Genomic DNA, 14,219 nt, shown 5'->3' on the forward strand with positions numbered 1-14,219 from the left:
AAAGAATAATCAATATTTTGTGTGGTTGGCTGTGTAGCACAGATTCTGCATGGAAAAGTCAAATCAACATCTAAGTAGCTGCTAAACCTGCGCATGGCACCACTGGGTGCCAAAGTGTTTCTTAGGTTAGTAATTAAGTTGTATTATCTTGCAGGCCAGTCACCAACAGCAAACATCTATTCCCTTTTAAAACACAGTTTGGACCAAAGGCCTGTCTCTGTGTTGGAGGACTCTATGATATCGTGTTTTAAAATTCAACTCTTAGCTCCACAAGAAAAATTGAAAAAAAAAAGGAAAATCACTGGTGGCCTCGAAATTGTGAGCAGATACCAATGAATTGCTTTCTTAGTTTGTCCTCTGCCCAGAACATTATTTCCTCTTTTTTGAGTGTGCGCGCAAAGAGGTGTTGTCAAGAAAATTAGAAAACTATTGTGCAGGAAACGATTAGAGAAAATTTTTAAGGAAAAAATGAATTGCCATTGAGAGGCAAGGTTTGATCAAGGGTAGTCAGCATGTCTTTGTTACAGGGAGGTCATGCCTAACAAATTTGGCTGAAATTTTCAAGGAGATGAGCAAGATAATCAGAAATTGCAGCAGGATCTTGATCAGCTGGCGAAGTGGGTCAAGAAGTGGCAAATGGAGTTTAATATAGATAAGTGTGAGGTCTTACACTTTGAAAGGTCAAATCAAGGTAGGAGTTTCATGGTGAATGGTAGGATATTAAGGAGTGTAGTGGAACAGAGGGACCTTGGAGTTCAGGTGTACAGTCCTCTGAAAATGGAGTCACAGGTAGACAGGGCAGTGAAGGCGGCTTTTGGCACCTTGGCCTTCAGTCAGGGCACTGAGCATAGAAGTTGTGAAGTTATGTTGCAGTTGTGTAGGACATTGATGAGACTGCACTTAGAGTATTGTATTCAGTTTTGGTCACCTTGTTATGGGAAGGATTATTAAACTACAAGGAGTGCAAGAAGAAATCTACAAAGATGTTGCCAGGACTCAATGGTCTGATTATTGTTGGACAAGCCAAAACATTTTCTTTAGCGCACAGGAGATAGGGATGGGGGGTGTTTTATAGAAACGTATACAATCATGAGGGGCATGGATAGGCTGAATGCACTCAGCCTTTTTCCTGGGGAAAAGGGGTATCGAGGACTATAGGGAATCAGTTTAAGGTCCGAGGGGAAAGAATAAAAATGAAACTGAGGGGCAATGTTTTTTTAAATAGAGGATAGTATGCAAATGAATGAGCTGCCATGGGAAGTGGTTGAGGTGTGTGGATTAACAACATTTAAAAGGCATTTGTTCAAATAAATAAATAGGAAAGGTTTAGAAGGATATGGGCCAAGTGCAGGAAAATGGGGTTAGAATGGATGCACATTTTGGTCTGCATGGACCAGTTTGGACCAAAGGTTCTGTCTCTGTGTTGGAGGACTGTATGACTCTAAGTTATTCCAATGGAGCCTGCTACTTAAACCATTTCACTTGAAGATTACAGACATCACAGGGGAAAAAAAGTACAGTAACAATGAATTCTGACTCTCTTGGGTTTGAATTAACAAAAAATGATACCTGCTAGATGTCAACTGTGTACATTTCTGCATACCACATTATAGGGAGGATATGAACACATTGGAGAGAGTTCAGAAGGATGTGCAAGAATGGCTCCAGGGATAAGAAACTTTGGTTGTGAGACTAGATTGAAGAAATTAGAAGTATTCTTCCTGGAGAGAAAGAGGCTCAGTGGAGATCTGATAGAGGTTTTCAAAATCAGGAGAGCAGGATAGAGTAGAATGGGGTAAACTGTTTCCGCTTTTAAAAGGAACAAGAATGAGAGGATGTAGATTTAAAGCAATGTGCAAAAATTGCAACGGTGATATGAGAAAAAACATTTTCAGTTAGAAAGGCATGATGTGCGAAATGGTCTTTTTTTATACCATAATCATTGTGATGCTGAAAATCTCAAAAACAGTAGGAGACTGATTGTAAACTCCACAGAATAAAGTCACTGATTCAATATTGGTTGAATCTTTGAGAATGAATGTGAGATTTTACTTTGCTAAAAGCAAATACCTACACTTTGGGGTATTGCAGTTAAAAGGCCAGGTTTTATATTGAATTTGATTTTATTTACTTAAATGAGCTGAACAACCTTTAAAAAGACTGACAATTGTTTTAATGACTAAATGATACAGTTCAAAATGGCTGAGCATTTACATAACTTCACCTTGCAAACTACATAGGAAGAAGTCATATGGTGTGGAAGTGGTCCACAGATTAATCAGTTTGAATGGCCTAAATCTGAACCCCTCTTGAACATTCAGACATAATGTTAATTTTTAAATGCAGATACTATGTTCCCAAAATTTAAAACTTTAGCAGTGAAAGCCAACTTAAGTGTGATTTCCCATAGGTATCAATATTAGGTTCTTGAAAACAACGTTTAAACTGAAAATTGAAATATAGTAGTACCTCTGAACCCACAGGGTTAATGTTCCAGGACCTACTGTGGAAGCCCAAAATCATGGATAGGAGTGCACCCATTCATTTAAATGGGAAAAGTACCTTCCTGGAGCCTCCTGGTCCCTGGATCTGGCAAGTTCCCCATATTATGTTTGGTCTGCGGGAAACTGAAACCGCAGAAAATGAATCATCAGATTGGTGAGGGGAGGGGGGAGAAGATGCCTTCTACTGTGTTTCACAGTACGTTCCTACCTCAAGTAAAAGCTTCAATGAAGAAACTAAGCTTCTTCGCAGAAATTTACAATACAGGAAGAAGGACAAATTCCCCAACTATTGTAGCTGTACTGAAGTACTGTAGAGTAAAGAATTATTTTAAAAAGGTTGCAGCAGTTCCTCTGCTAATACAAAGAAAATTTTAGAAAATGACTTCAATACCCAAAGAGAAGATTATTTATAAAAATACAATGATCTTGACTGTACAGTACAGAAACAATGGCACTAAACCTAGCTGGACAACCAGAGGGCCTCTTGACAGCATGATGCAAAAAACTCAATAATGCAACCAGAAAGGAAGGAAGGAAGACTAAAATGTGAAAAGATACTGTAAACAAGGTCAAAGGACATTAAGAAACAATTTAAAGACTTAAAATGAGGGGCCCCCATGCTCATGGGGACATGGCTCAATCTTTTGAATTTAAATCACTTTGGACTTGAGCTGAGGGAGTTCCATCAACTCGCTACTCTAATCAATGTAAATAATGGACTTAGAATGAGGACTGAAGACAATAACTGAAGAGTTTGTGAGCGGAGGTCAGGCAAAAGCAAGCTAACTGTTAAAAATGACACTATTTTCTCATAGTCAGACCACAAAGAGATAACAGTGTGACCCGTCTCCCTCCTTCTCTTCACTCTGCAAGTGTTTGCCTTACCTGTAACTGACCAGGTTGATGCAACCTAAACAGCCGCTGACCTCACAGGAAAAATGAAAATCTTCCATCAAGACTTTAAATGGTCTCTCTGAAGACTCTAGAAAAATCACTAAACATGGCACAAAACCATTCTTCACATTAAACTACAGGATCCATATATGAGACTGACTTTATTTAGGAAAGTCTAAAATCTTATAGCAACCTGCATTTGAGGGTGTCTTTTTCTCTCAGGTGCACATGACAGTGTGGACTGGAACACTTTTTGATTTTTTAAAAAATCTACCTGGTGTTAAGGACAATGTGTGTTATTTCATTTTTCCAGAACTTTCAAAAGATTGTGTATTTTGAATAGTCATAGCACTTGAAGAGTTAAACACTCACCGGATTGACAAAAATAACTTTAAACATCTGCTGCAGTCCACCCAGAGGACAGCTATTTGTTATCTGGTTGTAATGCATTCAGAATAGTTTCCTAAATCAAAAGGGAATCAGGCTATTTTGGATTGAGTATATGCAATAAAGAGTTAATTAGGGCAGCAGTTACATGGGAAGTCCACAACCTGCAAGTTCCCGAAGTCACTAACCATCCTCACTTGGGATATATCACTGTTCCTTCATTGTTGCAGTGTCAGAATCCTCAAGCTTCCTCTTAATAGTATTGTGGATATACCTGCAGCACAGACTCCAGCAGTTCAAGAAGAAAATTCACCACCATCTTCTCCAGGGCAACTAGGGATGGGCAATAAATACTTTCTCAGCAACTGACACCCATAGCCCATGAGTGAATTAAAATAAAACACACACAACTCAATAATTTTGCAGTCCATGTGCTGTGAGTTGACCCACAATGTCATTAGAGATAGGATTCTATGATTTTCACACTGCTGCACTGAAAGAATGGCGATGGTGTAACGTCTCTAGAATTATTAGAGCGGCACTCATCCAGGCCTGTGGAAATACTCCATCACATTCCCGATTGTGCCTTGGAGCTTGACAGGCTTTGGGGAATCATCAGGCAAGTTATAAACTGCAAGATTCCTGGATTTTGACCTACTCTTGCTTGTCAATATTTGTGATTAACTTATGGCAATGCCATTGAGTTTCAAGAGGGGATGGTAGACTCTCTCTTATTGAAGATAATAATTGCCGGTGTTGTGAATATTATTTGCTAATTGTCACTCAAAAGCCTGGATATTGTCATGATATTGCTGCATTTGAACATGGACTGCTTTCTTATCTAAAGAGTTGCAAATGATGCTGGACATTGTGCAGTCATCAGCAAACCTCCCGCTTCTGACAGTATTATGGAGGAAAGGTCAGTGATGAAACAGTTGAAGGTGATGGGCCCAGGACACAAACCTGAAGAACTCCTGGAGTTAAACTGAATGACTTTCAAAAACCACAACCAACTTCTTTTGTTTGACTCAAATCAGAAAGTTTTCCCTCCCAGTTGCCATTGACACTTCACATTTGCTAGGGCACCTTGATGCCATACTCAGTCAAATGCTGCTTTGATGTTATGGACATTCATTCTCATCTCACCTCTGGAATTCAGATAAAAGGCTGCACCAAGGCTACAATGAAGGAGCCAAGTGGCCCTGGCTCAAGATAAACCAGTGTGTAGGCTATTGCTCAGCAAATAGTACTCTTGATGATCCTGACACCATTATGCTGATGATCGAGAGCAGAATGAAAGGGCTGTAATGACCAGTTTGAATTTGTCAAATTGAGAATGTACAGGTCAAAGTTCCTTCTTTGCTATCCCATTGATCCCCTTATAAGTTTATACATCTTAATCATGATCCCCTCACCATTCACTTCTTAAAAAACAACCTTATCCAATCTCTTTTCATAACTAAAACTCTCTAGCCTAGACAACACCTTGCTCAACCTCCTCTGAACCCTCTCCAGTGCAATCACATTCCTTCCATAATGGTATTCCAGAACTGCACACAATATTCAAGCTGTGGACTGACCAACATTTTATACAGAGTTCCACAAGTCTCCCTGCTCCTAAACTCTATGCCTTAGCTAACAAAGGAAGTATCCCATATACCGTCTTAACCACTTTATCTACCCGTCTTGCTCACTTAAAGGACTGGTAGACATGCAGACCAAGGTCCCTCTGTTCAGAGAGGTTTCCCTTCAGCCGCTTTAGCAATGACATTCCCTCCATCATGATGTCAGAATTGAGGATGTTCCCTGATGTCTAGATAATGTTCATCACATTCGTGCCATACTAATGCCAAGCAATAACCATCTACAACACAAAAATCTGATCCATTGCCCCATAACATTTAATGATATTACCACTGTTGAATCCCCTATTATATATATCCTGAGGGCTATCATTTATCAGAATTGAATAGAATTAGCCATATATACAGATTATAAGAACAGATCAGAATCCTGAAGCAAGTAACTTGTGTCCTGACTCCCCAAAGCCTGTCCACCATTTACAAGGAACAAGTTAGAAGTGACCATACTTGACCTGAATGAGTGCAACACTGACAACATTCAAGAAGCTTGACACCCTCCAGGACAAAACAGTCTGCAGTATCACATCTACAAACAGTCACTTCCTCTTCCTCCACAAATGCTCAGTAACAGCAGTGTATATCATCTGCAGAATTTGACCAAGGCTCCTTAGACAGCACCTCCCAAATCCATGACCACTTTATCTATTACTAGAAGGGCAGCAGATATATGGGAACACCACATGTAATAAACTCTCCAAGCCACTCACCATCTTGACTTGTAAATATATTGCTATCCCTGCATCATCACTGGGCCAAAATCCTGGAACTCTAGCCCCAATAGCTTTGTGGATCCACCTATACCAAATGGTTAAAGGTGGTAGCCCAGCATCACGTTCTCAAGAGAAACTGGGATGGGCAATAAATGGGCACCCAAACCCAGTGAATAATAAAAAGAAATGGGTTTTCATGACAATTGATGGTAGTTTCATGGTCACCATCACTGAAATCAAAGTTCAATTTTCACCAACTGTTGGGAAGTTTCTGGATTACTTGTCCAGTTCCATTTCCATTATACCTGTCACCCCTTTACAATCTCAGTATAATCTGCAAACACACTCTATGACAGTTATCATAATGGACCCATTCTATATTCTCTCTGCAAATGAGAGTTTAGGCCTTAGAAAACAGAGAAAATGTGATGAGTCAGGTGACCAATAAGCTTGCATGTCTGGTTTCTTATACTTTATTAACATAGAAAGTTAATGTTTCTCTAAAAACATTTTGCAATGCAAAAGTATGTTTAGTTGAATAACTACTGACCTTTTAAGCAGTTAGGAAGTCCACTTTTGCTCTTTTTTTTTTGTTTAAACAGTTAATGGTTATTCAGAACTTTGTACATCTTTTGTTCTACAAACACTTCCTTAAACTACAAAACTTCATGACACATGCAGTGCTTTGGTCAGCTGCAACTCCGTAAAATAATAATATAACAATATAGTGACTACACTGGGAGCCCCAAACCACACATCATGCAGGTGCTCCATTTTCCCTGGATTTTCCCTGGTCTTCAGATGAAACTTCACCCTGTTTGAAAACAATTAAAGGAACATAATAAATTAGTGACAGATTGAAGCAAATATGAAATGTCAAATGTAAGAAAGATGAGTTAGATGTGAAAGCACAGGTTGACGAGTTCCTACCATCGTATGAAGTTGAAAATCAACACCGGCATCTCCAAATCATGACTACCATTGTATGGAAGCACTGAGATGTGCAGAGCCAATAGCTCAGTGTGATCAATGCAGAATCTGAAATCAGGTTCATTCCCTAAATGGAACAGATTCAGCCCTGATTTGACATTAGAAAAGTGCTAGAAGATGATGGGAACCACAGGTAATTTCATTCCCTTGCAGTATTGGTCATGGGGTATCATTAAAACACGTGTGCAAATCCCTGAGGCAGCTAGATATTAAAATGATTTGCAGCCTCCAATGGAATGAGATTTTGGAGTCACTGATATCTACAGGTTACACCAGGACAGAGCAAGTCTGATCTCAGTTCACTTTGTTTGATTTTGGCTACCTCTCTGGACAGCTGAGGTACCCTTGTGGATATGGTCCCAGTAGTCTGGGTTAGGGGTTAAAACTCCTACATGGAAAAGAATATGGGTGTCCTTTGGGACTGTTTTGTGGGAAGTAATGCCTAGTACCATTACCACTAGACTGCTAATCCAGTGATCCAGGTTATGTTCTGGAGACGTGGGTTTGAATCCTGCCATGGTAGATGGTAGAATTTGAATTCAGTAAAAATTTGGAGACTAAGAGACTAATGATGACCATAAAACCATTGCTATCAGGAAAACCCATCTGATTCAATAATATCCTTTAGGGAAGAAAATGACTGTCCTTATTCGGTCTGGCCGACATGTGATTTCAGACCCACAGTAATGTAGTTGAATCTTAACCGCTCTTTGGGTAATTAGGAATGGTCAATAAATGCTGAGCTAGCCAATGGCACTCATATCCCACGAATACAATGGGCAAAAGCGGCATTGAACCCTTGGAGCTGTGTGACATGCTAAATGTATATTTACAAATGGCAGTGCTTTTCTCAATAGCGCATTGTCTGAAATCTAGAACTTCAGTAACTAAATTGCAGCTTCTTTTCCAATGTGCACGGGCACTTGTCGACACTCAATGAGTTTGAAGGGGGGTGGTGGAAGAATGGCAGGTGGAAGTAGACACAAAGTTAGCATGGAGGTAGGCAAAGGGCACTGGAGTGGATGGGCAGTGTGCATTGGTGAAGGCTGGAGTAATACTTTATGTTTCTTCCCTTCTAAGTACCCCTTTGGATCTAGCCCCAAGACACCTTTTGAAAAGGCAGGCAAGTACATAAACTCTTCAGGCTGAGGAAAGCGATCAAAAAAAGCTGTTAATAAAAATGCGGAGTTACAAAAGCCAAGCTTTTCTGATTGACTATTCACATAAAACCGTAACAGAATTATAGTCCTGCATGACTGGATTCCCAATTATCATTTTAACAATGTTGTTGGGTAGCTCAAACTTAGTTGAGCTTCTTGACCTAAGGAACTTAAATCACTTAAGTTAAATATAAAGGTAAAATACTGAATACTTAAGTGAAAGTTTGTTTTTGTAAAGAAGCAGTTTCACTGTATTTGGTTTACTTGTATCAATGCAAGTGTAATTTAGATTAGATTAGATTCCCTACAGTGTGGAAACAGGCCCTTCGACCCAACCAGTCCACACCGACCCTCCAAAGAGTAACCCACCCAGACCCAGTTTCCTCTGACTAATGCACCTAACACTGTGGGCAATTTAGCATGGCCAATTCACCTGACCTGCACATCTTTGGACTGTGGGAGCACCCAGAGGAAACCCACGCAGGCACAGGGAGAACGTGCAAACTCCACACAGACAGTCGCCAGAGGCTGGAATCGAACCTGGGATCCTGGTGCTGTGAGGCAGCAGTGCTAACCACTGAGCTACCGTGCCGCCTTTTATTCAACTGTAACATGTAACTGTTAAGCTTAGTTTCAGTAAAGATGCCTCATGCCCGTACTGGATGATGGATGAATTAATACACAGGAGGAAAGGTAAAGAGTGGTTTGTTGGGGATGAGTGTCATATGAGGTTTGTGGATGAGTGACCACAGGGCAGAAATGAGGTTGACTAGGAAGTATGAAGGGGCTGAGGTGAAGTGGGTTCTGTTTTAATATTTGCTTTTAAACGGTTAACAGTGTGTGCAGCCAAGAGGCGGGCTTGCTGCCCAGCCCACGTACCTTAAGCTGTTTCTGGACATGCCATTCATACTCCCATTAAAACTCAGCCAAACTATCCCATCTTGAAACTCTGAAGTACAGGGGGTTATTTTCAAAAGTTGGATTTGCTAAGCTGCGATTTCTCCCAACTCTGCACACCCAATTCAAGTAGTAAAAATTGGGGCCGAAACTTAGTGACATGCTGGAATCTTCTCTGTACATCAGTACACGCCTGTTTGCATGTTACCACTGTATCCACATATGACTGCACACGTACTTATCTACATTCATGTGTGCAGGTCAGTGTGTATCCCTGTGTGAATGCTGTGAGAAGACAGAAGTCTGCTGCCTTCCAATAATCTGCACAAAAGGACTGCCTGGTGATTCCCATGTGAAGGCCGCAAAATAGGTTTCTGAGCTAGACACTGTCAGAACTCATGGTATATCTGCCAGAGTCAGCACCTACAAGAGATAAGAGGAACGAAGGGACAAGGTGTTGACTGAATTATAATCAGTGATGTCATATTTCACAAACGGTAATCGTATATACCAGATATGGAATAAAAAGTTGCAAGACATTGTAAAAATCTCAACATTACTGGAAAGAAACAGAAGGTGCATTTACATGGCACCGTCTATCTTCAAAAGATCAAAAGCGTCTCGCAGATGAAATAACTACCAAAGCCACTGTTATGTAATGGGGAACAAACGCATGATGCTGACTAACATCCTGACGAAAAGCAAATAGATAAACACCACTCAATTCATGGCTCAGAGAGGAATATTGGCCAGGACACAAGGAGAACCTATATATTTGTCTTAAAATGGTAACACTAAATTCTCTACAGCTTTATGAACATAGGATCAAAAGAATGCAACAGGCCATTCAGCCCCTCAAGCGTGTACTGCCATTCTTTGAGACTATGGCGGATCTATGGCCTAACTCCATATACCTACCTTTCGCCCACATCCTCTCATAACTCTGTTTAACAAAGAATTATCTCAGATTTAAAATTAACAACAGTTTCAGCATCCACTGCCATTTGTGGAAGTACATTCCAAAATTTGTGAGAAGATTTGTAGTTGTTGTGGTTCTGTTTGCCGAGCTGGGAATTTGTGTTGCAGACGTTTCGTCCCCTGTCTAGGTGACATCGTCAGTGCTTGGGAGCCTCCTGTGAAGTGCTTCTGGATTGTTTCCTCCGGCATTTATAGTGGTTTGAATCTGCCGCTTCCGGTTGTCAGTTCCAGCTGTCCGTAGCAGTGGTCGGTATATTGGGTCCAGGTCAATGTGCTTATTGATTGAATCTGTGGATGAGTGCCATGCCTCTAGGAATTCCCTGGCTGTTCTCTGTTTGGCTTGTCCTATAATAGTAGTGTTGTCCCAGTCGAATTCATGTTGCTTGTCATCTGCGTGTGTGGCTACTAAGGATAGCTGGTCGTGTCATTTCGTGGCTGATTCTTAATTGCTTTCTAGGATGAGCAATAAATGTTGGTTATCCAGCAACACCCTCATCCCGTGAACGAGGGAAAAAAAAATCAGCATTCTTTCCATGCTACCATACCCAAGCCCAAATTACCAATCTGAGTTCCAGTCTGGGGCATCAATCTATGTGTTCTCATCCCCATAACAGTGCTACCAAGCAAGCTGATCAAATGGGGGTTGAATGTTTCGAGAAGTAAGAGAGATGGAGGGCTACACAGCCACCATGGCCATTCACAGAAGAAATGAAACCTGTGCTCAATGAACCGACAGGTTCTCTCAATTTCTTGAAGAATACTCATTTAAGCAATGGCCTTGAAGGTATTTATTTCACCATATAAACACAAAGCAGCAAACTATTTGGACGATGCTCCTTTCAACCTATGAGCACGTCCTTCAATTCCTTCCCTTGCTTGTGTGCTTAATTTGCTTCTCCTTCAATGCACCTCAACTGAACAGTTTCTTGTTTTGAGACACACACACACACACAAACACACAGACCCACATACACACATATACATATACACTTGTGGGGTGAATTTGTACTTGCAGTTACATTGTACTTTGCTCAAAAACTGCATGAATTCATGTAAGACTCTGTTATCTCATTTTTAGATTAGAATCAGTCTAAACATCATGGCACAGACAGAGAACACTGGGGGCTAATATCTTCAACATATTGTCTGGCTAACACCAATTGTTACAGTTAACCTGAGAATGTAACTTTTAAAAGTTTTGTGATTTACACATGAAAGAAATGAAACTATCATGGTATTCGAACAGATGAAAGACTCAACAAACAATCAAGGTATCTTTCAATGTATAATTTCAGGTACATCACACTGTAAACTTTTGCTATAAATTCTTATAATTGTGTCCTCCACAACCACCTGATGAAGGAGCAGCACTCCAAAAGCTAGTGCTTCCAAATAAACCTTTTGGACCATAACCTGGTGTTGTGTGATTTTTAACTTTGTACACCCTAGTCCAACACTGGCATCTAGGAACACTTTCTAGGAAGTGAATATTACATTCTAATCATTCTCTAAAAACGTTGCTCCTACAATTCCAATTGGATTTAGTACCAACTGCCTTTGTGGTCTTTATTTGCCATCTTGCCCAAAAGCGAAAACATCTTTTCTACACTATCACTTCCATGATTTTACAAATTTCTATCAGGTCACCCCTCAGGATTTTCTTTGCTGAAGAAAAGTGCCTGGTCACTCTTTTTGTATTGACTTGAGAGTTTGCTCCGTACCAAATGGTGCGGAGTTCTTCTATATCATAGCGGTAACGCCACACTTGAACACCTAGGAAGTGTTTTGGGATATCTTGAGAACATGAATTAAAGTTATTTTATTCTTCTTGCACAAGACTGAGACAGAGCCTTGTGATAAAAAGGGAAAAACAGTTGGCAAGACTTCCATCATTACCTGTTTCAGGACACTTTGAATTTCCTCCATAACTGATGATAGTTTCTTGCTGGTATTAGTCAACTGCTGCTCCAAACGTAGTTTTGTCTCCTCACACGCTTTCAAATTCTCCTCTGCACGGGTCAGCAATTTCTTACTCTCTTTCAGATCCATGGATAGACACTTGTTTGAAGTCTCCAGATTGGATATCTGCTTTGTTTTATCTTCTATAGAAAACAAAAACAATGAACTGATAGATTTGCCTTGGGAGTTGCTCATTGGCTGCCTCAGATCCAAGGGCAATTCAGACAGACAATTACACACAATCCTGACTTGCCTATCACCATAATACAGCAAATGTACTGCAGATGACGAATGAGTGATGAGGTAAAAAATGTTGGGACATAGCAATGGGACATTCAAATCATCTCCAAGGCATTAGCACTTTACATAGCTTGTTTTTGATGCAAGAAAGATGCTGTCTTCCCTCTTTTCAAAGCTTTTATTTTCAGAAATTTGTATTCTTTTCCCCACCTTCTATACTGGATTTACCATATTTAAATACCTCACCAGCCTGTTATTCTTCTCTCTACAGTTCACTGCATAGTCAGTTTACACAATTAAACAGGATTTACAGCACAGATACAGGCCCACTGTGTTATGGGCTTCAGCCTCCTGCAAGGTGCTTTCACTTAATGGGGCAACAATTATGTTAGCTCCTATCATGCAAGAACGAGACATGGGTGGCGCTGTACTGAAAAATTCAACACATGTTTGATACAGCTCCTGGGATACAAATACATTAGTCACAGATATTCCAGTGACTGGGCTTATACTAAACTATTTGCTTACAAACAGTAGAATGTTTCCATCAGCATGTCAAGCTTCAAATGGCCCTGATTAAGAGACAGATTGAGACTTTAATATCCTTAGAACAGATGGTAGAGCAATGATATCTTGAGCATGTCTACCAAAGGTATATTGCACACTAGCTGAGAGACATAACATCAGTGTTTAGATTCTACAATGGAACCCTCTCATTCTTGTCATCTCACTGTCTCTTTCAAATGTATATCTAGCTTCCTTTTATATGCTTCCCTGTTATTTGAGGCTGGTACAATTGCAACATTCAAAAGGCATTTGGATGGGTATATGAATAGGAAGGGTTAGGAGGGATATGGGCCGGTTGCTGGCAGGTGGGACTAGATTGGGTTGGGACTGATGAATTGGACCAAAGAGTCTGTTTCCGTGCTGTACATCTCTATGACTCTGTGAACTGCTTCATGTGAATAAGATATACATTCTAACCACTCTCTGGAAATTTTTCCTGAAGTAACTACTGTATTTATTAGTGACAATTTTGTAACAGCCCCTAGTTCTTGCTTTGCCCTCAAATGGCATCTTGATGTTTATGCTATTGAATCATTTTATTGTTTACCTTTATCTGTTTACACCTTCAGTCATCTCCCTGCTTGAGGAAAGGGTCTGTTTAAGACTGTTTTGCAGTTTGACCAGTGCTTTGTTATCCTTTTAGAAACAAAGATAGGAGCAGGAAGCGGTGATTTGGCCCTTCAAGCCTGCTCCACCATTCATCATCATGATCATTCAACTCAACAGCCCCATTACCTTTGAACCCATTCGCCCCAAGTGCTACATCTCGTTGCCTCTTAAATACATTCAATGTTTTGGCATCAACTATTTCTGGTGGTAATGGATTCCACAGGCTCAACACTCTTTGGGTCTCATCTCCATCCTTATGGTCCACCCTGAATCCTCCGATTGTGACCCCTGGTTCTGGAAGCACCCACTCTCATCTAAATCATTAATATATATTGTGAATAGCTGGGGTCATAGCACCAATTTCTGTGGCACCCCACTAGTTACTGCTTGCCAATTTGAAAAGGACCATGAATTCCTCCTCTGTTTCCTCTCTGCCAACCAGTTTCCTAGCTATTGCAATACACTTATCCCCAATCCCATGCTCTTTAATCTTGCACAATAATCTCTTATGCAGAACTTTGTTAAACACTTTCTGAAAGTACAAATACACCAAATCAACTGGCTTCCCCTTGTCAACTCCATTAATTACATCTTTATAGAATTCCCCTTCATAAATCCTTGCTGACTGTCTGATCCTGCCACTTCTTTTTAAATGCTCTGCTGTAAAGTCCTTGATAATGA

At 40.3% G+C, this 14,219-nt stretch overlaps 1 protein-coding gene across 3 annotated transcripts in view; it reads right to left on the bottom strand.

Annotated features, from left to right (window-relative positions):
• The window catches only part of ccar1 (cell division cycle and apoptosis regulator 1), a 151,592-nt gene that overhangs the window by 12,554 nt on the left and 124,819 nt on the right, over positions 1-14,219 (bottom strand). For 2 of the 3 annotated variants that reach the window (XM_043683130.2, XM_043683133.2), the window contains exons 24-25: positions 12,060-12,265; positions 6,596-6,952 (exon numbers count right to left, since the gene is read on the bottom strand). In XM_043683130.2, the coding sequence (XP_043539065.1) occupies positions 6,896-6,952; positions 12,060-12,265 (263 nt within the window). In that variant the 3' untranslated portion in view covers positions 6,596-6,895. Of the gene's footprint in view, positions 1-6,595; positions 6,953-12,059; positions 12,266-14,219 lie in introns of those variants that run through there. The other variant, XR_015760974.1, reaches the window with a different exon arrangement.

This window comes from Chiloscyllium plagiosum, unplaced genomic scaffold (genome assembly GCF_037043375.1).
Source record: "Chiloscyllium plagiosum isolate Xiang-an unplaced genomic scaffold, Cpla_swu_hap1 HiC_scaffold_22, whole genome shotgun sequence".
Classification (NCBI taxonomy): Eukaryota; Metazoa; Chordata; class Chondrichthyes; order Orectolobiformes; family Hemiscylliidae; genus Chiloscyllium; species Chiloscyllium plagiosum.